At 34.6% G+C, this 25,215-nt stretch overlaps 2 protein-coding genes across 8 annotated transcripts; one reads left to right on the forward strand and one right to left on the reverse strand.

Moving 5' to 3' along the window:
* Positions 1-2,892: 2,892 nt before the first annotated feature.
* LOC8267732 (O-fucosyltransferase 29) lies at positions 2,893-7,098 on the forward strand. The gene is made up of 9 exons (XM_002530602.4): positions 2,893-3,477; positions 3,564-3,654; positions 3,867-3,943; positions 4,135-4,223; positions 4,367-4,556; positions 4,726-4,910; positions 5,141-5,243; positions 5,481-5,809; positions 6,272-7,098. The coding sequence occupies exons 1-9, from the start codon at positions 3,166-3,168 to the stop codon at positions 6,672-6,674; spliced, it is 1,779 nt and encodes a 592-aa protein (XP_002530648.2). The 5' UTR covers positions 2,893-3,165; the 3' UTR covers positions 6,675-7,098.
* A 388-nt stretch (positions 7,099-7,486) lies between these two features.
* Positions 7,487-20,921, reverse strand: LOC8267715. 7 transcript variants are annotated; one of them, XM_015726285.2, is made up of 17 exons: positions 20,759-20,921; positions 20,548-20,626; positions 17,108-18,732; positions 16,619-17,002; positions 16,180-16,329; positions 15,742-16,055; positions 15,112-15,584; positions 14,739-14,794; positions 14,536-14,643; positions 12,655-14,456; positions 12,287-12,395; positions 11,442-11,622; positions 10,434-10,498; positions 10,216-10,331; positions 9,237-10,127; positions 8,039-8,129; positions 7,487-7,909 (listed from the first exon to the last, which is right to left on the reverse strand). In XM_015726285.2, exons 3-17 carry the CDS (start codon positions 18,720-18,722, stop codon positions 7,893-7,895), a joined length of 6,372 nt encoding a protein of 2,123 aa, XP_015581771.2. In that variant the 5' UTR covers positions 18,723-18,732; positions 20,548-20,626; positions 20,759-20,921; the 3' UTR covers positions 7,487-7,892. The 7 variants fall into 7 exon arrangements, with proteins under 7 accessions (XP_015581771.2, XP_015581770.2, XP_015581769.2 ...); XM_015726284.2 differs by having other exon boundaries at positions 20,521-20,626; XM_015726283.2 differs by having other exon boundaries at positions 20,548-20,629.
* Between the last annotated feature and the right edge of the window lie 4,294 nt (positions 20,922-25,215).

The following is a 25,215-nucleotide window of genomic DNA, read 5'->3' on the forward strand; positions in this document are numbered from 1 at the left end:
ATGCCTATTTTACAAATAAAGCGTAATTATCCACACGGGAACATGTCTTTTTCTTTTTTTCCAAGAAAGAAATAATTAAGAAAGCGGCATGTTTAACAAAGACACGTATGTCTTAATTGCTTCTTTTATAATAAAGGTGATCATTCAGTAGAAGATTATGATGATGAGGGATAATTCTCTTATGATAAAGCAATTTGCTGACATGGTTTGATAGTTATTTTAAGTTATCAGTCTGAGTTAATATCATAATAATACTTATATATAATATATATATGTCTTTTGAAATTGAAATCGACAATAAAAGGGACATTTCTCGGTTTAATGGACCAGTTACACGTGATACTTAATTATTCTCTTCTTTTCTCTTTGACTACTCATTGTTTATGTGTCATATCATTTGCAATTCTTTTTAATGCAAACCAACACTTTCTTTTGTTTAATGGTATTGCAGTCAAATTAAAATAAAACAAGAACTAAACACAATTAAAATTTTCAGTTTTTACCCTTAAAAGATTTACAACACTATTTGGAAGTGCTTGCACCCATTGGATTTTGAGGCCTTCAATAAGAATTAAAGAAGGAAGAAGAAGAAAAAAGAGAAAAGCTGATCCTCTATATTGTGGCATTAAAAGGAGAGATCAGATAGCAAATTGTGCAGTTTAAATATTCTTTTTCAAATCAATAATTGAGATTAAAGCAAGTTATGAGTTTTTGCATAATTTAGTGCTGAAAAACGAACATTAATGGAAGTTGGGTAATCAGCTTCTGAACCAAATTTGTCTAGAACTTAACATTTCACCAAATATTGTTGAGCTCATAAGGAGAGCTAAGGACCATATAAGGAATGCATATTTCATGATATTAAAACTATATAATATCTTACATAAATGATTATCCAATAATGTAGCTACATCATAGGGCCATTCATGTCTAAATAAATCCTTGTCCTTATTGGAGTCATGGTATGTATACCAATTGTAAGAAATTGATTGGTGCACCAGACATATACATACATAAATAAAAAGATTGGACCACTCTTTACTACATCAAATTTTGATAGATGGACATATAAGACAATGATCTCAATTTCTATTTCTATAGATAATAGGGAATACCAAAGTATCCCTTCTCGACTCACTTGGAATGCTCGTTTTCCTTTGCTAATTCTGGGTTCCACATCCCCCCCAGATTTTGATTATGTCCCTGTGATTTCCTTTCATATTAATATCTGATTTAAATATTTTAAAAAATTCATTTTAGCTGTCTATTTAATTGAAATTTATTAAAAAAATTATTTTATTTGAAAAAGAATGCATAAAAGAAAAAATAGAATAAAAATAATAAATTAAAAAAATATTTTAATATTCTAAAATATATTAATTTACTAATATGAAATGTATTTAAAAAGTTTATTTATTTTATAAAAATTTAGTTTACAAATTTAATTATATAAATTCTAAATTAACTTTCATTTCAATCAAAACAAATAAACATTAGATTTACAAATTAATTCCATAAATTTTTTATAAATTTCATGTAAGAGTGAAATTTTATATTACTAGTTAATTAAATATTTTTCTACCTTTTCTAGCACTTAAAGAGCATTTTTTTTCCCCTTAACCCATCCTTTTAAGAGTAAGATTTTTCTTAGTTTTAATTTGTGTATTGATTTTAATATATAAATATAAAAGTATATTCATCCTTCTCTTAAATAAAAGATATGCAAAAATGGCACTATATAATTAAATAAGAGCAACATCTTTTTGTACAACTAAAAACGTTAAGCTGTGAATAACTAACTGTCATTTCCATATAAAGAAGACTGAATAAATAAATAAATAAATAAAAATCTCCAACTCTCAAGCTCACAAATAAAAAACTTCCATTTTATCATTTTACTTTCCTGAATATCTAATTGCCAATTTATTTTGTACATGTGTTTTTCTAATCTAAGTAATGTTTATTTCAATAAAATATTAATAACTAAGAAAATAAAAATTGAAAAAAATGCATTGCTCAATACAAGTGATCAAATTACTCATATGAAACTTAAGTATTTGATACTCATTTAATAAATAAATTTATTATTTACTTTATTAATTAGAGGTTTAACCTGTAAGATTGAAAAAGATAAATAATTATATTAAAAAATAATTATTATTCTATAATATTAATTTATGTATAAATTCATCATCATCATATAAAAAAATAATTCCGTTTTCTCATCCTATGTTATATTAGAATGTCTGATAAATTAATTTATTATTTAAAAATTAAATTTTTTAATATTTATATTTTAAAACGGTTGATAACACAATATAAACTAATTTTTTAATTAAATTAGAATATTAAAATAAAAATATTAGATTCTTCAATTTTGAATTGTCTCAATGAGATGAATTCTTAATATATCTTTAAATTATCGGTGTTTAGATAATTTTATGTTCTTAATATCCTTAAATTATTATTTACTTTTATACTTTTATTTTTTATATAAAAAATATATTTTCCTTATATTATTATTTATAATATCTAACTATAAATATAAATTATAATAGGGAAAGTTAAAATATAAGATTATGGTGTTATACATGTCCAATCGAGAAATGTAATAAGTTTTGATGATTATGATTGTTAAACAGATTGATTAGAATAAATGCTTCAAAAACAACATTAGCTTAATAATTCACTTATAATTTTTGGGAAGGTTCTTAAAGGAAATGTATTTGAAAATATAAAATCTGTTTTATCAGAAGAAATAATTCTGTGACAATAATGAAATTAATGATACTAATATTAATAAATAACAGTTTTGGCCATTTGTTGTAGTAACAACACAGAGATAAAAATATTCTAATTTGTCCAAAAAAAGAATAAAATTAAAATAAAAAAAGCTGTTCACTTTTTAACACACTTTTCTCTCTCTGTCTTTCTTCTCTTTTCTCTCTCAACAAAGCCACGAAGCTCTTCTGCATATACTGATCCACACAAAACCCCGATTTTAGGGTTTTCAAAAGCTCCCGGCATTCACATTATCCACTATTTTTCCTCTCTTATTGAAGGGATAAACTGAGCTATGTTCCCTGAACTGTGCGGCATTGTGCTGCGGTGATGGCATTTTGAGTAAATAAACTATGAAACCAAGGGCGTGATTGGAATTATCCAATGGGAGTAGCCAAGGCGTGGAGGTTTAGCTTGATATCGGCCGACCTGGCGCCTTCACATCAACAAAATGGTAGCCACAGCCCCAAAAGAGGCGGCGGAGGCGGAAAGCACTACCACCATTATCACCACAATCACAGTAACGAGTGGTGGAGATCCTCTGCGACGCAGCAGCAACGCAAGAAGATTCCATGGTCGTTAGTGTGCGGATTAATGCTGTTCGTTTTAGGTTTGATTTCGCTATTTACAGGACATGTGGCGTCTGATCTTGAATGGTACTCTCAAAGATTGGTTAAGCGCAGCTTAGGCCGACTGGTAAAATAATTTTTGTTTAAATTTTGGAAAAAAGTTTGAATTTTCTTTTTTCTGAAAATGAATTAGTTTAAATGTTGAGATCGCAGGATGGGGGTAGGCGTGAACAGATTGATATTTGGGATTCAAAGTACTCAAAGTTTTTCTATGGATGCAGCGAAAGAGGACGTAATTTTGCTCGTGAGTTAATTAGTTTTATGATAAATTTTACCATTTCATCTTTTCACTCTTGCTTACACAGCCTTATGCTGTATTAAAAGTAATGAAAGAAAACAGAAATGCAAAATATTTTTTATATATATCAAACTCGATTTTGTGTTTGTTGTTTTATTGTTTTTGAGTAAGATAAGCGTGTTATTTTTATTAATAACATTGGTAATTTTTATGTGTAGCTGCCATTCGTGAGAAGTCTTCAAATGGGTATTTGCTTATTGCAGCAAGTGGAGGGCTTAACCAACAAAGAACAGGAGTAAGTGAAGCAACTTGTGATTCCATCAGTTTTAATATTGGACTTGTTTTGTTTGTTTAGACCAGTAAGATTTTCATGATTTGATTTTATTGGTGAGATTTGAGTTCTAATATATTTAATTTCAAGTTATTAGCGCCAAAATATGACTACATCAATTTTTTTCCTGAATCTGCCATTCTTTCTTGACTCAGATAACTGATGCTGTAGTTGTTGCACGAATTCTTAATGCTACATTAGTTGTGCCAGAGTTGGACCATCATTCCTATTGGAAAGATGATAGGTGAGTTGGGATTATATTAGTTCAATACTACTACTAATTATTTATCTGAATGTCTTCTTTTTTCTTTCCATAGTTGCATTTTTCAATTTTTCCTTTTGGTCAACTTCTCATCTATTATTGAATATTACTTACTTTGCTTGCAGTGACTTTGTCAACATCTTTGATGTTGATTGGTTCATTTCCTACCTTGCAAAAGATGTGACAATCGTCAAAAGAGTTCCTGATAAAGTCATGCGAACAATGGAAAAACCTCCATATACCATGCGTGTACCAAGAAAATCACCCCCTGAGTATTATCTAGATCAAGTTCTGCCTATACTATTGAGAAGACATGTAAGACATTTTGGTTAATTAGTGACTACTTACTTTTCATTTTAATAACTTGTGTGAAGTGTTATTTTTAAAACAAATCTTTGAATTTCTTTAAACTTCTATGAACCTGAGTCTTCTCCTTGATTTTGTTTCTAGTTGACCTTCAGTTTATTAACTCGAGCATTTGCAGGTTGTTCAATTGACAAAGTTTGATTATAGACTTGCAAATAACCTTGATGAGGAAGAGCTACAAAAGTTGCGCTGCCGGGTTAATTATCATGCATTAAGATTTGCAAAATCAATACAAGATATTGGTCAAGGACTTGTTATGAAAATGAGAAAGATGACTAGTCGTTTTATTGCAGTTCACTTGAGGTTTGCTTTCTGCACTTAAAATTTTAAATTGACAAATATAGTACAATGTTTGAAAGTTAAATTGAATTGTCAAAAGATGACTGGTGTAGCATTTTTACTGCCTTGAACAGAGGGATACTTGTCTCTATTTTATACATGTACCGACTGCATTTGTTGAGTGGAATTTGACTTTCACATGCACGTTTGAGTTTCCTCATTTGTGATTGTGACCCTAACTCATTGAATCACAGGTTTGAACCTGATATGCTTGCATTTTCTGGATGCTACTATGGTGGCGGTGAAAAAGAAAGATTTGAGCTTGGTGAAATAAGAAAGAGATGGGATACATTACCTGTGAGATTCCTGTCCTTTATGACATGATTTACAATGAAGGCAATTACTAGTCCCCTTGATGTCCAAGGGTTATTTTTGACTTGCATAAGAAAAGAGCTCGTGATAAAGCATGCAGTCTGTATTTTCTATTGAATCTTACGTGTTAGAAGTCTCTGCCAATTACCATCAGGACCATGCTTATTGAATTGGATTCTCAATCTCATGTTTGTAATTTGACGTGAAACTCACATATTCTAGGATTTAAGTGCGGAGGAAGAGCGAGCAAGAGGGAAATGTCCACTTACTCCTCACGAAGTGGGATTGATGCTGCGCGCACTTGGATTTGCTAACGACACATACATCTATGTTGCATCCGGAGAAATATATGGCGGAGAAGAGACTCTACGGCCACTAAGAGAACTCTTTCCGAACTTCTATACAAAGGAGATGCTCGCTAATGAGGAACTAAAGCCTTTCCTTCCATTTTCTTCCCGCCTGGCAGCCATCGACTATATTGTTTGTGATGAAAGTGACGTCTTTGTCACCAACAACAATGGAAATATGGCCAAGATTCTTGCAGGCCAAAGGTGAGACTTTTTTATGCTCTAGTTTAGATTTCTTTGTGGTTTTCTATTTGATGGGGTTAGTGTAGACAAGATGCTAGTGCTGGCCTTGGCAATAAGATTAAGTGTGAGCTCTGAAGGGCTTCTTCTAAAAATTTAGTAGAAGAAGTTTAAACTGGACTGAATGATATCTATAATTAAAACAAAGGAGCAAACCGAACAAATATACCTTGTTTTATAATCCTAAGTTCTATTGGGAATAGTTCAAATTTATTGGCGGTGACTTGACCCAAATTAGAGGATTAAGGATGTTCGAGGTTCAAACTTGAGATTGGAGGAGTGTTGCTTGAAACTTGAAATTCCAAGGGTTTGTTTATTTCATTCATTCACATTATCGTCTACCAAATGACTGTTTAGAGGTGTTAACTCATGTTATGTTCTTTTTGGGACATTCCTCATTAATTTGTATCATATCGTGGACCCAAGGAGGTATGCAGGGCATAAGAGGACCATCAGACCAAATGCTAAAAGGCTTAGTAAATTATTGATGGTAAGGAATAAGATGGACTGGGATACATTTGCTAAAAAAGTGAAAGCGTGCCAGAGAGGATTCATGGGCGAGCCAGATGAGATGAGACCTGGGCGAGGTGAGTTCCATGAATATCCATCTTCTTGCATCTGTGAGAAACCGTTCAGTAATGATGAAAGCGGCAAGGACGAAGGTCACTTGTTACACCAAGTTCCTATGAACTCAAAGGAAAATGTTCAATCGAAGTATTTTAAGGAGAATCCAGGTGATGAAAGCCTAAGAATCTCAAAGAAGAGAAGCATGGAAGAAGACCCAGTAAATCTAACAGATGCTGAAGATGATGATAAATTTCCAGACTAGGGGAGCAGAAGCCATTGCTGATATATGCTGTGGACAAAAACAATTAGATTGATATGCAAGTATCTGATATAGTAATGGCTCAGCCTTTTCATCTCTTCAACTCGCCAACCTTCTGATGCTGGCACTAAATTTTATTGGCCAGCAGCATAACTTAAGCCTGCTCAACTGTGATTGCTGGTTCCGTTCAGCATCTCTGGTTGCATCAGTGAACGGATTGGATATATGCACAGAAGGGGATCCGCTGATGAGTTGCAATTGTTCATAGATAGTTTTGATTAGTTACACGTTTTAGATATGCAAAATATTAAACTTGGCCAATGTGTACCCTCATTTTCTCCTTTCCCAAGGATGCGGTTCAGATTTGATACGTGAAACAGTTACTGATAGCTGAAAATGAAAGTATTTTAGTAGGGTTTGACGGCAACTATGTTGGCTTTCTCTGGGGTCGGTGTGGTTAATTACACTTGAATGAAAAATGGTGAGAATCTGCATATTTGAATTTTGACAGCAGTACTACTTCAGTCACTTATTTTTGCAACCACTCAACGACTGATGGCGATGCAATTGGCGAGTCAGATAACAAATTTGTCTCCCGTCACTCCAAATAGCCTCTAGGAATGAGAACTTGTATATTCCCATTTGATGGCTCTTGCGTTGTTTAGGCGCTAAGAAGCCATTTCCTTGAAGGCTCCTTTTCGACATGCAAGTACTGAACAGATGTGTTATCAACGATAGGAAAATTTGCCAAATGTAAAAATAAAGTTGATACAAATAAGCAATTTTCACTTGCCTTGCGCCTGTGAAGATCAATGTAACCTAATTATTTTCTTCTGAATAAATTTATAAAGGTCTAATCCAGTAACCAGAAAAGATGCTTATTAGTTACGAACATGACAATCCCCGCAAAAACCACCTAAAAGGAAAATTTTCGAAAGGCGTACATCCCATTGAAGATCATCTGGGAAAGCTTCCAGCAATTTCAACCAAACTAACATGGAGAATTTCCATATACAACCTACGAGATAAAATCACAATTGTGAATACACTAAAATCGATATGAACATTTTACCAACTACATCCCATAGTTAAACCCAAGGAAGCAAGAATTTTCCATTTCCTAGCTATCTCCTCTACTATAAATATACACAGACTACTCGAGTGTGTTCCAGTGACCAAGCTTTTCTTTGAAATGGTTCCAACACTTCCCACCGGGATCCCTCAGCCATGATGATTCCCTGCCACAACATAGCAGTCAGTTTTGAAGCAGCATCAACATTCATCGGCGGAAAGTTCATTACTTCGGAAATTCACTTCTCACCTCTAAGAACATTCCTACTTTATTACGTTGGAAATTCACATCTCACCTCTAGAAACATTCCTATTTTTATGGCTTTTGTCATGCGATACTGATGGAATCTTTGAAACCATCAATGAGCTTTGCAACCCTTCTAACAGCTGTAGGCAAAAAGCACAATAAGCATTACCAGGTCAGTAATAAAAAGGTCAATTACCTAGAACAAAGAATGAAAATCTATCTTCTCATGAATCCTTGACTGAACTAAATTAGAACTGCTATAGCAGATTGAACACTGTTGCAATTTAATACAAGAGACCAAAGAACATGCTGATTCTCAGTTTTCCTTCTATGGTTAATTACTTTATAACCATTTTGATTTTACCATAATTATTTGCAACCTCATGTAGTTTTAAACGTGAATTATGTGGCCCCTACAATTTGATTCCTTCAATCCTCAGGTCCTTCTGTCAAGAGATCCCCTACACTTTGCCTCTTTTTAATTAGATTCACAACTATTACCATCAAACCTCCATTTCTCTAAAAAATTAACTAGTTTTTGTAATGTATACCAAACATAAGTTCTACAAACATGAAAAGCACAATAAAAGGAACAGAACAGTACAAGCACAACAGAAATTCTATTTTATGATAAATCATGATATAAGAAAAGAAATAAGACTCACAATCATTGTGAGACGAGCACTTATGATTATCTGAATTTTTGTGTTATGAGTTTCTTTCCTTTCTTTTTCTCCTCGATAATTCACCAAATGATAAGACAAGAATGACTAATCACATGAATTTGTTTTGGCTCTGAGCCTTGTATATGGAACAGATTTAACTAGTATTAGTCAATCTAAAACTTATTCACTTAGCAGATATAAAACACATTATGTGTCATAATCTGATCTTAAAAACAAACATAACTAGTACCCTCATGGGGTAAGTAATTGGCCCTTCTTTTTATCAATTTTTCCTTGGGTCTCTCCCCTTCCCTTCTTTCAAGAGGATGGAGTCATCATCAAACACACATAAATCATATGGAAAGGTTTTGACAGGAATCAACGAACAGCAAATTTGTTTTTCAAAGCAGCACCAGAATCGCCATTAAGAAAGGAGGCAAGGAGAAAACTATACTGCCTAGATCAGATAGAGTAATACAATTACCGCACAAAAATTTGATCTGATGCAAGAAACTCTAGCAAATAATAGTAAATCAGAAGCTTAAAAGAAATATTTTATAATTTTAAGAACTAATCGCTTACTCTTGATGTTGGCTGAATTCTGCGATTAGACCTGCGTGGCTCGACAGGATCAAATGTCGACTTTGCAGAGTTACCATTCAAAGCTTTGTCCTCCTCAATTTTACCAAACTTCCCACCAGCAGGAGCAAGTTTGCCTTTACTTACTCGTTCAGGTTTAGAATTTGGCAAGGGCATTTTCTTAGAAGAGAAATTATCTGATGGAAGAGCAAGTGCAGAAAATAAGATTGGACCCTCAGTTGCTCCAGATGTAGAAAATGATTGAAAGCCCATCAAGTTCTGCTTTTCTGTAGCATTTTCTGAATGGCTTACAGAATCCTTGGTCTTAGCAACATGATCTGTAAGAGCACTACCATCAGTAATGGAAACTGAAGTGCTTGTTAGGTTTTCCCTCTGTGGAATGGTTCTACCAGAAATATTTTGTGGTTTTCCAGATTTAAGAACCTTCGGCTTCGATATGGCTGGTCGTTTTTCATTTAATTCTGTCTTAGAAGTACTCTTCCATCCCCGGGACCCTGCTCCTTGAGGCATCAGGTATTTTGTGAACTTGACTGAATCATTTGCTTCGTTATTTTGACTACTTCGATCTGCAACATAATGCTTACTAACTTCCATAAATTTCCTCTTCTTTCCAGGCTTCGGTACACCAAAGATAACTCTAGATCCTTCCTTTTGTAATCCAGTCCGTGTCATTCTCAGTGCATCAGTCCTATTTCCATCTTTACTGCTCTTACCAACATTAAATAGTTTTTCATCACCAGATAACGCCAATAATGTTGGGTCATCAGATTTATCCGATTCTGTCGCATCAATAGTTTTTGAAGCCTTATCCTTTCCCTTGGCCTCCACTAGAGAGCTTCGGACCCTTGGTCGCTTCTCTTGTGGGGTATCACCCTGCGAACCAATTTGCAAGTCACAAACAAGCAAGGGAAAGTTCAAAGTCAATAGCATCGAAGATTCAATGAAACAAGTCAATCAGTACCTCATGAGAAGAGCGATTCTTCTGCCCTGAATTGGACCATTCAATCCATTCCCCATCTTTCCAGATGAGAGACGGCCGAATGTTCCATTTACTAACTGCTACTACTTCTCCTTGACCTGCATGCAAAGTGACAACAATTTATCTCTGAACAGAAAGGACTATCAACCAAAACAGTAGAAGCTTGGTAGACATTGAACTAGACCATCAATAACGCATACCTGGAAAACTGACCGACACAGATTCATCTTTCTTGCTCTTTTCAGTCACAACTCCCTCCCACCAGCTGATAGAAAAGATTCAGAAAAAAAAAAAAGGGAACCATGATTTAGAGTGGAAGTGTAAGGACGGAACCAAACTATAAAAAGATCCTTGAAGAAGAAAACAAGAAGTGAAGAAATTTATCATTGATGAGAAGCACCGATACAGACAAGATACGACATGGACACGTGGATATAGCTATTTTTATAAATTTAGAACACGATACAGCAGAGACACTAATTAAAGTATATAGTTATTATATTTAAAATATAAAAACATACAATTATTCAAATTTAAACAATGTAATGATTAAAAAAATATATATATTTCATAAAAATAAAGTTTAAATTATTTTTAATAACAGCCTTTATATATCTTTGAAAAAGTTTTTTTATGTATGTATTATATTTTTTAATTTTATCAAAAGTTATGTTTATATATTATGGCCTAATTTGATTAAATAATTCAATTTTAGAGCTAATAGTGGATTTACCTATAAATTTTGATAGTTAAAGTGCTATTTAATCTGATCCTTAAAATCTTAAAATTGCCCCGCTGTGTCCTAAAAAGTATCCAAGCTGTCTCCATACCGTGTCAGTAAGAACAAAAATAATAAAATATTCAGACACGTACTGATGTGTGTCAGAAACATGCCGGGCATGCGCTCATGTCGAAGAATTGTCTAACACGGACAATTCTGCCTTTCAGAAATGTCCATGCTTACTAAATAAGCAACTTTGGTGGAAGAACACCAATCACAACTGGCATAGTCAACCAAACAAAAGGAAAAATTGTTTCATGATGATAAATTATTAAGGAATACACAGGCACCACCCATAAAAGATGACAAGGAAAATCTTCCATTTCCGCCATGTTATAACCAATGGCGGAGCCTTGCCCCTTCAAACCCTTAGTAATTCAAAGACTGCTCAATTACAACCATATGGCAAATGTATATAGCTGTTTACCTATCTTGTATCCACGCATCAACTCTATCACCGACCGACCAAGTATGTTCCCCCATGGCAGCTCTTCTTCTCTTTCTCGTTCCTTCAAAAGGCATGATGGTTATAGGGCGGGCAATACGTATCTTGGGTGCCTCATCTCCTTCACCTTCAAGTGGCACCCACTCCTTAAGCTTTTCCAAGCCTGGAGAAGAAACTATCAAAGATGAAATAACCTCATATATGCATGAGCGACATATTTCTTATATACATTTTCCATTTTTGTGGAGCAAAAAAAGGGAAAGAGTAGTTGCACTCTAATATACATTCCATTTATCAATATAATCAGAAGCGAGTAAAAGATCCATCTACCAACATATCCAGTCCAGGAATTCCTTTAAATCTCAAGGGTCATGCATATCTAGGCCAAGCAAGCTGAGATGCTAATTCACATCATAACGACCATCTATTCAATTGACGGTACATTCATCACAGCCCAACCAGTCCTCATGCATATAATCCCTTATGAATATTGCGTCATCTGCAGCATACACCAGTTTCTGCCACCCATGTCTTTCTTTTCCGATAAAATGGAGACAAGTCGATACAACCACCAAACAAACTTCAAATTTGGAATTACTTTCAGGTACAAATAATTAGGGAAGAAATTGATTCCTAAGGGTACTGAAAGCATAAGCCATGTGCAAAACTCCTAAAATATCATGAATGTGAAGTAGCACATCTACCAAAGATGAGTTTTAATTAGACTGACCACATAGGTTGCCAATATTTTCTGTGTCCATGAGCCAACATTCCATTGATCCATAAATCACCAAGTGCCAGTTTGCTAGTGGAGAAGAAAACCTTACCTTGGCCCGATGTAAGCTCTGTGTAATTCACATAGGCTTTCCCATCCTTTAAACTTAACACCTTGGCTGAGAACCAGGCTGCTTTGAATCCATTTCCATCTTTGAAAACCTTAAATAGAAGTAATATGAAAACAAAATGTCAGAAATGTTAATCCACAGACCCAAGTGAAATCTTTGAAAATCTTATATAGTAGCAATATGAAAACAAAATGTCAGAAATGTTAATCCAAAGACCCAAGTGAAAAATAGGCATTAGCAAGAGAGCTTTCAAATATACACCAATATCCATATCCACAACAAGATAGTCCAATCTACTGCAATTGCATGCAAAAACACAAATGCATTATACAAAGTTATAAATTTCAAACCTCGACATTGGAATCCTCCTTAATACTACTCTCTTTTGAAGCTCCTGCCTTTTCAAACTCACTCCGAACAATGGAAGATCTGGATCCATTCTGAGATTCAGGAACCACCTCAATAGATTTAGTCAGATCAGAAGCCTTGCGGCCCTTTTGCCCTTTATCCTTTGTAGTAGCTGCACTAGAACCCGAAACACCATCTACCAATCTATCATGGTCCTCGCTGGATATCGTTCTAGAAATAGGCAACTTCCCTTGGCTGGTAATCTGGTTTTCTCCTTTCTTAACTGATGGAACTTCTTTTAACTGCCTGGCAAAAGTATCTGCACCATTGTCTACATTCATAATTTCTCGAGAAACATTGTTCAATTTAGAAGCCAGCTCAGAAGCTCCTTGTGCTACTTTCCAATAGCCCTCTGGACCAGCAGCCACTAGCTCACTCAATGGCAAAGGATCGCCCATAGCCACTATCTTCCCAGCTTGAGATACTGCTTCCGCAGCCAGCTCTGCAGCTTTTACAATGGCATCCATGTTTTCTGCACGTTTTGATGCAGCTGAAGCAGCTTCAACTCTCCTCCTAGCGGCTTCCCTTGCAGCCACAAGGATAGAACTCGAACTATTTGTTCCATCGTCACCCTTCAAGATGGAAGCAGGAGTAGCCTTACTCAAACTTTTCATTCCTTCAGAAAAAGAAATAACATTGCTTTGACAAAGGTTGCTCTGACCAACAGAAGCTAATGCTTCTTCAGCCATCAGTTTTGCCTGTAAGGCAGCATCAGAAGCAACCTTTGCCGCTGCAGCTGCCGCCTTTGCAACAGCAGCTGCAGCTGCTATTGAAACAGCTGCAGAAGCTAATTTGACTTCAACATCAGGTAACAACCCAGAATTTCTCTGCTTATCTAACTGATCCCAAATTTCCTGGCTATGAGTAACAGCGGAAGAAGCATAAGCAGTGGCAACCTCTGCCTGCACCCTAGCCTCCTTCACCTTACTAAGGGACTCCCCTGATAAAACAGCCCCCGATTCTGCATTCTGGTCCCCTTTCCTCAGATCAGTAGAAGATGTAGGAGTTACAGATGTAATAAATTTCTCAGTAGGGGCTTTAGAAACAAAGCCAACAGGAGTTATGACGGCAGCAGAAGCAGACACAGAACTAGCAACAGGAGAAGTAGGTGGTGGTTCCATTTGATGTTGAGGTGGCAAGGAAAGCTGCCCAGGATTCTCATTAGCTGAAGCCTTTTTCCTTTTTCTAGGCTTCGAATCAGCAGAAGGTTGACCAGCTGACGGTGTTAGCATTTTCACGTCAGGCAGAAAAGGCACAGGAAAAGCACCAGCAGAAGCTGTACTCTGGGCCACAGAAATAGTAGGCTTTGCACCAGAAGAATGGGAAACAGATGATTCTTTTGGAGGTATCAATTGAATGGGTTCCGTGATAGGCAATTGCACAGAGAACCGACCACTAGTGTCAAGTGCGGAAGTCGGAGGAGAAGCAACCCAAGGACCACCAAAAGGGGCCTGAGAGAACCAAGAAGGGCTATGCCCAACAAAATTCCTTACAGCTGGAGCTGGAGGTTGATGAGGAGGCAGAGGAGAAAGCGCCCGCTGATAATCCATGATTGGACCCCTTGGTATGCCGCTTGATTGCAGAGTATCAGCAGAAGGAGTAGGCACACTCCAAAGTGGTGATGAAAATGGTACAATGGGATTCAGGATTGGTGGAGTACCCTTGCCACCTCGAGCAACAGGGGAGGGGACTACTTTACTATGAGATGCACTTTGTTTCATTGACTGCTCAGGAGCTCTAGCAACTGCGATTGTCAATTCCGAAACACTTCAGACACCTAGGTGTGTTTAATAAAAATTGAACAGCTTTAAATAGAGAGATACCTGAACGAGATTGCACAGGAGTCTCGGGGGCAACGAGATGAGATTTTTGACCATGAAGTCTTTCTATACATGAGCGCCATGCGTTCTCCCAAATGCTCCTACCACCATCTACAGGCCCACAACAGCAGAAATAATCAGCCAATTCTAAGTTCATGCGAAGAGAAAGTGAGAGGGAGAGGAAAGGAGGAAAAAGGTCTACTAACCAAGTCCCCCAAATGCAGATATCATATATGCTTCATCTGGTGCTGTTCCTTGACTGCTAGAAATAATCTCAAACACAATTAATCATATGATCGTAGTCACCAAACTAAGAAATTAAATGGGCGAATAATAAAGGATGAACCTACAAACCAAAATACTATTCATTAAGATAGTATATGCATAGACCAGAAATGGTTTTTCATTTCTTTATTCGTTTTTTGGGCGGAGTGGAGCAGAAGGCCACGTATACCAGCAAAGTAATTAGAGAACACCTTAATCACATGCTGTAAGGTCAATTCCACCCACTTCACCCTTATCTATGCATAATGTGTCATTAGCAACAATAAGAAAAAGCATCAAAAGAGCAGCACCCACATCAAAGCTCCATAAACAAAAATCTGAGCTCGCAATTGCACTTGCTGCAAATCTGTGAAAGGTTGCTGAAACATTGCAGCTTGGGAAACTGAAGAATTCAAATCAGGCAGACCAGAAGATGATGTTGCAAGGACAAATTGTTTTACACTACTGGAATCGATATGCCCATAGCGCTGCATGTCATTGGATTGCAAAAGCTGAGAAACACCAGAAGGGCTCATGGAAACATTCGTAGTTTTCTCCCCTCTTTCTATTCTAATGGAAGCTGTTTCTTTGATAGGTTTCCCCTTTTTAACAGATTCTTTCGCTGTTGCCTTACCTGAACCTCGCCTTGGTTTACGCTCAGAATTACCTTTAGAGCCACTACGTGGAGTAGCTACATCAGAAATCTTTGGACTTCCATGAGAAGGATCTTGAGAAATCTTGGGATCTAGATGGCCTAAGCCAGAATTTGAAGTAGATCCATCCACATTCTTTAAAAAAAAAAAAGGAGAAAAACAAATTAAGCATCAATGTCATAGAATATATTCCCCTCAGAATTTTCAAACAAACAGGATACACAAAGTTAGAAAAAGATAAGTAACTTAAGTGCAGGAATTATAAAGTCAGTAATATATGAAAAGAAATTACCAAGGACGCTTTGCTGACTTCTACAGTTGAAAAGGTCTGCCAATTATTAGCATCTTTTCGAGGCAAATCAGCCAGTGGAATAACCTCAAAAGTAAAGCTACTTTCATCTTTAGAGGCATCATTATGATTTCGATCTTCAGAAGCAGACTGCATTTTATTGGCATCCCCATCTGGGGCCTCTGAAACCAATACGCTGTGATCTGATGATCTTTTCATTTGCTTGTCACTTTCATCATGGGAAAGTTCCGTATTTCTAATGACAGCAGTGGTGCCACTACCTCGCTTGTCAAGATCAGTATTGGTCCCCTGGCCTCCTGCACAAATCATATCTTGGGATTAAGAGTCTCCTCCATGGATATTGCATAATTAAACCAGAGACAAACTAAGATGGCAAACTGCAATTGAGGTTGGCATTAACAAACAAGTTAAAGGACCTACCATCAGTGCTTGGAACAGCAATCTGATCAAAACATGAACCTCCAGATATTGGGACAGCTGGCTCCTCCTGACCTATTACACTAGTATCCTTGCACAGCTCCAACATGGCTGAAGGCTCAGGTCCATGCATCTCAATGTTAATAGTACGTACTGTAAAATAGGAACCATGAGAAATCAAAGAGAGAAAGAGAGTTTGATTTTCTAGGTAGTGTTCGAAAGTCAATTGCAAGTCGAGGTACAGCACTGGCATCATTGGCACATAATTCCTTATAAAGAAACATTCCAAGATGCTCGAAGCTAGACAGCCAAACTTTGCATAGCCTGACCCATATGTTAGGGGACTACATATAATCCATGCCAATAATATATATATATATATACACACACATCAATGCTACTGCATCCTCATGTACTTCTTATACAAAAAACAGATGCTCACCTGAAACATTTATTGGATCCTTTTCATCATTTTCTTTTATCACTGCTTCAGTGCTGTCTCCCCTGTTTGCCGCTGAAGCACAAAGAGCAGGGAAAGCTTCTTCATCTTTTGTGCAGTCGCGATCTTCTTCTAAAGCTACTCCTTGAGGTTCAATTTGGCTTTCAGTATTACAAGTGTCAACTGCCGACACAGACTGTACACCAGTTGTCACTTGAGAAACTGTCTCGCAATTACCAAAACTTGCTTCTGCAGAAATCTGAGCAGCAAGTTCTTCCTCTTTGTCTGAAAAAGCAACTGCTGCAGGTAAAGGCAATACTTCAACATCTTTGTGTTCAACTGTGTCTGTGTTGATGCTGTTTCCAGAAGGCACTAGAACGCCATCTGCTGTATCAATGATGCTAGTTAGCACATCTGAAGGTAAAATCTGATGCTTTACAAGCTGAAAAGTTAACTGTTAAGAGTCATTAAAAGTAAAACTTTAATGCTCACCTGATTCATTAATAGCAGTACAATCCGATTGCGATTTCAAAACAAACTCCTTTCCAGTGCTATCTTCACCATAAGACGAGGTCTCCACCCCTTTATCAACAATTACGTTCATGTTACTGCCATCAGAAGGCAACTCTGTGCCCTCAACAGGAACAACTTTATCAATGTCACCCTGTCTAGCAACCACATTCTTTTCACAAGTTTGTGCGGATCCAAATGAATTGGATGATGAGGTAAGGCGCTCAGCATGTATATCACTAACAAATTCAATCGAAGAAACCTTGGGCAAACAAGAACCAATAGCTCCATAGCTACTGCAGCTTCCATCAACTTTATCCTGAGAAGCTTTATTGTCATCTGTGGACAACAGAGACGCCCCAAACTGACTCACAATGTCCTTGTTGTCCAAATTAGAGTACTCAATTTCATGTCTTTCAACAGTAGAATTGCCTTCAACAACCACCACTGACACCTCACGTGCAACCACTTCAGACTGATCATGCACCTCTAAGCTAGAATCCCCTTTTGGTATTATAGAAGGTTCCTCCATGCTACTCAAGTTAGTTTCAATTGTACTGGATTCTTCCATAGATTCCACAGAGGCCATACAAAGAAGATCATCTATATGAGAACCACCGCTTTCAACCATTTCTGCATGCAAAAACTGGGGATGCCTTTGACCCTCTTGGCCTGATACACCCCCTTGTTCCTGAGATTCACCATTATCTATTTCTGGAACATCTAAATTTTCATCAGCATTCTTATTTACATGATTTGAAGCATCTTCATTATTCAAAACATCATTGCCTGTAGTGATGCTTTGTGCAGTAGTAACTGCACTATCAACTTGAGCCCCTGAACCAGAACCTTCTTGCATCCTGGTATCTAAAGATTCACTATTAGTAATATTAACTTCCCTTTGATTAACATCATCAGATTTACCATCAATGAGTCCTGAAATGGGCAATCTGACCTCTACATTAACAGCACTAAGGTCACTTAAACTTTGATCAACAGATACATCACCTTTATGAGTCAGCAAACTATCCTCAAGCTGAGCCTGCTGCTCACCACCACTCTCATCTAACATGGAAAAGTTTTCTGGAAACTCTCCTGGCAGTAATGTCGACTGTAAATTTGCAACATCTCCCACTCTAGCTGGTGTATTACTTTCCTGTTTCAAGCTGGGCTCCATTGGCTTTATTATACAACCCAGTTCATCACAGGCATTTGACTCCTTGGTATTAGTTTGTGCAGGAATAAGTTCTTCCTGACCAACAGATTTTAATAACATTTCAACAGATTCCGAGGAAGTAGCCTCAGACCAGACATTGTTTCGCCTCGAAATTGCACAAGACTCTGCTGCACTTGAACTGAATTGTATCCCACTGCTACCTCGGGAGTAATCTTCAATCCACTGGCTATCTTCGTTACTTTCAATTCCAAGAAAAACTTCAGTTTCAACTAAACTATCAAACCTTAAAGACCCATGAAGACTGTCATCAAAATCAAACTTGGGAAGAGCATATGGCCGTAGAACAGGAGAAAATTTGTTGCTCCCTTCACCAGCTAAATGAAGATTCTGGCTTTGAAAATCATTGTCATCATACTCCATGGGTGAATCCCTACAACCAAACATAATGAGGAGAAAAAAAAAAAAAAAAGAGCACACGCATGAGAGATAGATAGAGAGTAAGGTATAAATGAAACAAAGATCAAATATACCAAGTTTAAAAATTATTCAGCTAGTTGGAAACATAGAAAATGCTAAACCACAATAATTAAAACTTAAAGCTGTGGAGACAATCATCCTAAGGAACGCATGATTATCAATTAATAAATAAACTAAAGACTGAACAATCTTATTGCCTTCAATAACCATTTTAGCAGAAAATGTCAAGCAGCATACTTGTTGCCTGCTATTACTCCATATTATTCTTTTAAGCTCTCACTAAATGTGCTCCTTTTGCACTGCACTGAGTAATTACACCAACACACACAACAGCATTATTTCAACCTAGACATCATCGCAGTTACGTGGAAAATGACAGGGAAAATGGACAGTATGCTGAAATAAACTAAATCAATTACATTATAAATTTCCAAGAAAATGGAAGCAAGGGTGGACAGGTACAAGAAAAAAACTATAACAACAGCTTATATGGTTGCAAAGTTAGATATTGCCTTCCTCCCACTCACAAGGTTGCTCATCAACACAACAGTCCAAATTGACTTGCTACAGTTATAAAATTTGCAAGTGATATTAAATATGTCATGGCTGAAATACATTAGCATAAGTTTCAACAGATCCTCCCAAATAAAATTAGGAGATTTCAGTCCATAAAACTTAGACACCTTTTTGCTTCTTAATTCTTAAAAACAGAAATAAAGAAAAAGACTTGTTTCTAATTCAGAAAGTTATCTTCAAAACCAAAAATCTGAGCTTGCAAGCAGAAAATTTAGACATTAGTTGATACAACAAATTCAATGTTTTGAGCGCAGATATAATTTTAAAGAGAATAAATGGTTTCAAGATAGAATTTCTTGCCACAAACAAGTTTAGGAAAGAAGAATGAGTTTAAGAGAAAAGAAGATTGCAAGTCATTTTGCATGAGGTGCAAGTGATACTTGAAAATGGCTTCACTAGTGAAGATAATTTAATACCATTCAGGAAATAGGACAGTGTAGAACAAATATTGATGAAGAATAAATGAAAAACTAATAATCTCAACCAGCTGTTAACTAGCAGATTAAACAAAAAGATTAGCAGATAATTTCCCAGGTTATATGATTGAAATACAACCTAAGCTTAATAAATGATACAAACTTGAGCTTAGCTCAAAAATGGTTTACCGTAGGAGAAGAAATAAAGCAAGTATCAGAACCAATTAAATCCGCTGCACATCAGAACAACTATAAATTGTCTACTTCATGTTTTGCTCGCTCAGCACAAGTTAGTTACAGTTAAAAAAAAAAAAGTAGAATTGGTTAATATCACATTACATTCAAGAATAGACTCAAACTTTACAAGAAATTACTAATTACCAGATATGCAAATCCATATCACGTGGACATAGCTTAAAGTGTGCAAATAACAATTCAATAGGCTAGCAACGCAACCAAATTCTACAAAACCTAATTCAAGCATAATAAGCGTGTCTTAACAAGCATAAAAACTACTTCCTGGCTCTAATGACCAAATATATTCAGAGAGGAAGGAAAGAAGAGTAAAAAAGTTCAAGACTTTAAAATTAAATTCACTCATTTCAAAGCAAAAAAGGGGAAGAAAAGCAAAGAAACACTCCACTTTAAGATTTTACACTTGTTATTACCAATACGAATAAAAGCCTAACCTTGTTTATTTACTTTTTCTAATTTTCATTAGATAATAAAAAGTAGGAAATGAACAGTACCAGAATAAGTAAGTCTAGAGATGCTACCTCCCTCCATCCGGTTACGAAATCCTGGCCGTCCGTCGATCCGTTCAACTCTTCTTCCGCAATCGTACGGTCATCTATACTACTGCGTACAAAACAGTGACTTGAAAAATTAGCTTTAATGTCAAAAACCTAATTATTTAAGTCACTTAACTACTAAACAAACAACCAAACAAAAAATTAACTCATTACTGGAGACTGTATATGTACTCACCGGAATCTTTCAATTTTCCGGTGGATCGAGCTAGGGTTCCGGTTAATTCAAAGATGAAACTTCAGGGAAATAGAGATAAAGTTAGAGAGAGAGTGGTTTTTTTTTTGTGTGCGTGTGTGGGTTTCTCTTTGTCAGTTTGGTGTTAGGAAAATGAGAAAAAAAAAAGGGGGGGGGGGGGGGGCTCGCTCGATGTGTGTGAGTGAAGATGATCGAATTTTGAAAAAAAGTGGGGTAAGTCAAGTTTTTAGTCATGATCTCACGGTTGTAAACGGATTGAAATGTGACACGTGGAGTGTTCATATACGTTTGATGAAGTGTTGAAAACAGAGTAACGCCAAAGAGAAACGAAAAGCGGTGACAGTAGGGTATTTTACCGTTCGATCTGGAAAATGTAAAGGGGTTTGACGGTGATAAAATGTATTGTGAAAGAGAGATAGTGACCGAGAGGTCGTGAGACTTAGGTTGACCGTAGATTTTGGAAATCAAAAGGGATATCTTGTGGTGGATACGTGGCAGGAGAAAGTTAGGTTTTGGGTTTAGGTCAGAGTAGGCTGTGGCTCTTAATTAGGAGGAAAGAAAACTGGATGGTTCGTTTTGAGCCGTTGGATTAGATGACTTTTAAATTGGTCTTTTTGGATTAGGCTAGAAACACGAAACAAAAAAATTATATATTTTCGTTACATGTCTTTTTCTGGAAATATGGAAAGACGAAAAAAATGAGGGGAAGTTTTTTTGGCCTTGCCATTTTAGGAATGGAAATTTATCTTTGTCTAATCGCCTGCCGCATTCATAATTATATTTGTGATATTAATGAAATGAGACTTTATTCTAGATTTTTTAATTTAAATTTATAATATTTTTTGAACTTACTTCAGTGGCTAATTGGAGATATTATATTGTAAACCAATAATTTTAAATAAAATATTTAGTTGGAGTAACATACCAAATAGAGGTTGATATATTATCACAAAAGAAAATTTAAAAAATACTATAAAATTTAACTTCTCATTTTCATGCCTTATTCCTTATATAATTTTATAGTAGTTTTTTTTTATTAAAGCGTTAGTCTGAATTACTAATTTGATTAAAATTTATTTTATTCATTCATAAAACAAAAAAATAAAAAATTATTTCTGTTAATATTATGAGTTGTCATATATTTTATTAAATGTAGGAAAATGTTAAAAAATATAAAGAAAAAAGAATTTAAGCTAGTGGTTTTTATATGTGATATTTTTTTGACATTTTAGAATTTTTGGTTTTATTTTTATATTTTAACACCCTATCAGCTAGTATAATTAGATTTTTGTAATTTTATATTAATATAATATAAATTCTTAACTTTAAAATTTTTTAAAAATGAATATACATCTCTTTTTATAAGTATTTTTAATAGTTAGTTGAGAAAGCAATAAAATATATAAAATTTTAAACTTTATTTTTTAAAATTTTTAATATAAAATGATTAGTGATATACTATTTGTTTCTGAATTTATTTGTTAACTTTTTTATGTGATAGAGAATAAATTAATCATAGAGGAGTATTAAATTAAATAAAAAAAATCACCTGTTAATTGCTGGATAGTACTTTAGAAAAAAAAAGATTTTGCAATATAATCAAAAGTAGTTTTTTGTGTATTTTTTTTTTTTTAATTTACGGGAGAGTGGAAGGTGCTATTGTCAAAATAAATATGGAAAATACAAAAGAAGAAATATAAAAAAGAGATGTTGCAATCTGAAGCAAGCAATCCCACAGGTAAATGTAGGAGACTCGGTGTCGACAAATTCCATCTTCAGATTCATTTTCAATTATTTTTGTCCTGTCAGGTCAACCAAATTTGCTTCAGAATGAAGAGACCAAGATCTCAACTAAAAACAATTGTTAATGGGTGGTTGTATTCCATATTCATTGGCCAAAAACCTTGTATTGGATTTTTGGCAGTTAGTATAGATTTCTCTCTCTCTCCTCTTCATCTGACCATAAAAAAAAAAAATAAAAAAAAAAATCAAATATCAATTTAAGGCAAAATCCATTTTCAAGTCTATGAACTTTTTAGTTTTTTCCATTAAATTCTCAAATTTTTATTTTATTTTATTTTATTATATTATTATTTTTATTTTAATTAAAAACTATTAAATTTTTAATATGAGTAAAAATAAAGATATTAAAATTAAATAAAATAAAATAAAAGAATTTAAGGTTTAAAATACATTTTGCGTTAATTAAGGAAACTTTTTTAAAATATATTGAAATTATAAAAAATATAATCTTTTCTATATAGTTTTTTTTAAAAAAATACTGTATAGTTGTTTTTTTTTTAATTTTTTTCAGACCAAAATTGGGTTTAAAAATTATATTTCTAATATTTTTACATAAAAAAAATTATACTATATTTTTTTAGAAAAAAATATGAATATTTTTATCATTTTTTCTGAATTTAAAGATGGTGGTGTTGTTGGTATGTGTGTGGTGTCATATTATGGGCCAGAATTTTATGCATTAAACCGAATCAGCAAAACAGCAATAGCATATGCAATTTATGCAGGCCAGTCCACTGCACTTCTCTTTAATCGCAAAAGAGGAAATCTTCTCATTCATTATTTATCTTTTAGAAACTTCAAGTTGCATACAAAAAATTATTTCCTCCCAGAATTTCAACTTGATGTATGAATACTATTAAAGCACCTTTAAACTTATAAAGCGTAACTCAAAAAAATCAAATGAGTTTAAACGAATCAACATGAACAAATGGATTTATATATCTTCTCTTTTTCTGTCTTTTAAATTTCTCATTCAACATCGATTATTTTATTTACAGAAGCCTTTTTTTTTCTTGATCAATAAATTTTATTTTTTTGTCCTAATTATTTTTTTCTCATTCGTTGATTTTTCTTCTTTTCATTTGGATTGATTTGTTATCTTTTAAAATTTTCATTCCCAACCAAATCAGCAGCAACAACCTCTTATCATGGTAGGCATTTTTCTAATCAAGTTTACTCACTATTTTTTTTTTCCATTATTATTCCTAAAAAGACAATTACTATATCCTATTCAATTTATTTTCATCATATCAAAAGATCTATTTTACAATTTTCTTTACATATGAAATTTGCAATAAAATTTGAATGATTTTCAAGATAACTGGATGAGGTTTTTTTACACATGAAATATACAAATAAAACTCTCAAATGATTTTTCAAAAGCGAGAGCAAACTTCCATATAATTTAGACTTTTTAGATGTTTCTTCTATTCTACAAAGAAATTATGGCTTCTATAAATTGGATACGAATTGTATTTTATAGTTCTTTTTTTTTTTTTTGAGAATTTTGTATGACGTGGCTAATCAAGAGGGTTTGATAATGTGAACCAAAAGACACTGATGGAAAGGGAATGCCTACAGTAATAGTGTAGTAAATCTAAACGTTGAGCTCTCAAAATAATAGAGAAAATAGTCGACGGAAGAAGAAGTGGTGGCGGAGGAAGAAGAAGTGGTGTGCAATTACACCGTCGGTGAAGTCACCGAGGCAGCAGTGATATGAAAAAAGGAGGCGGTCTTGGGTTTTGTAAGATTGGGTCTTAAAAATCAATTTATATTGAGAAAGAGTTGCTATTTTAAAATTTCTCTATTTATATATTTAAAACGGTAAAATTGTAGGTTTTATTAGTTAGAAACAAGAAGTAGAATCGTGTTAGTTTATATTAGAATAAACACCACACATCATTTACTCATGTTGATGCAATAATATTTTCACAAGCATACATAAATTTTAATAATATCTTATAATATAATTTTTTAATCAAGACATAAATATTCATAAACATACACAAATCTAATAATAGCTGATATTTTAAATAGAGGTGTCTAATAGATTTAAATTGAAATTGAAGGAAATGATGGATTTTTTTCGAAAATGTATTCCGCTACATTAGAAAAAAAAAGAAGTTTACTTTAACCATCAAATATAAAAGTTTATTTGACAATAAAGAAATGAACTGTTCACGTAATGTATATTTTTCTCAATAACTTTCCGGATTATATGATATTGATCCAAAGATATAAATATCAGATTAGAACTTTAGTTTAGAAGAAAGGAAATATAGCATTTACTTCATTGTTGTATTCGTCAATAAGTCAAGACGTTGCCAAAAAATTGAAATCAGGAGTTCGCCAAAAGGAAACTTTCAACTTAAGGTTGCAGGGGATGCAAACCATTGCTTCCTTGCGCAGCTTAAAGCTACAAGCTTTATCACATGCAGACTAGCTTGCAAGCACCTTAAAGCAGGGGGCTACTTTACTCTTACCATTTCACACTTTTGTTCAAAAAATCCTCCCAATCACAACGTTATATCAGTTGACAAAGGATTCTAAAAATATCAATGATGCTTCGGATAGTAGAAGACACCAACCATTTTCGTGTTGCTCGCGACAGCTTCCATAAAATATGAAACTTTATG

The sequence above is a fragment of the Ricinus communis genome, chromosome 5, assembly GCF_019578655.1.
Source record: "Ricinus communis isolate WT05 ecotype wild-type chromosome 5, ASM1957865v1, whole genome shotgun sequence".
NCBI lineage: Eukaryota > Viridiplantae > Streptophyta > Magnoliopsida > Malpighiales > Euphorbiaceae > Ricinus > Ricinus communis.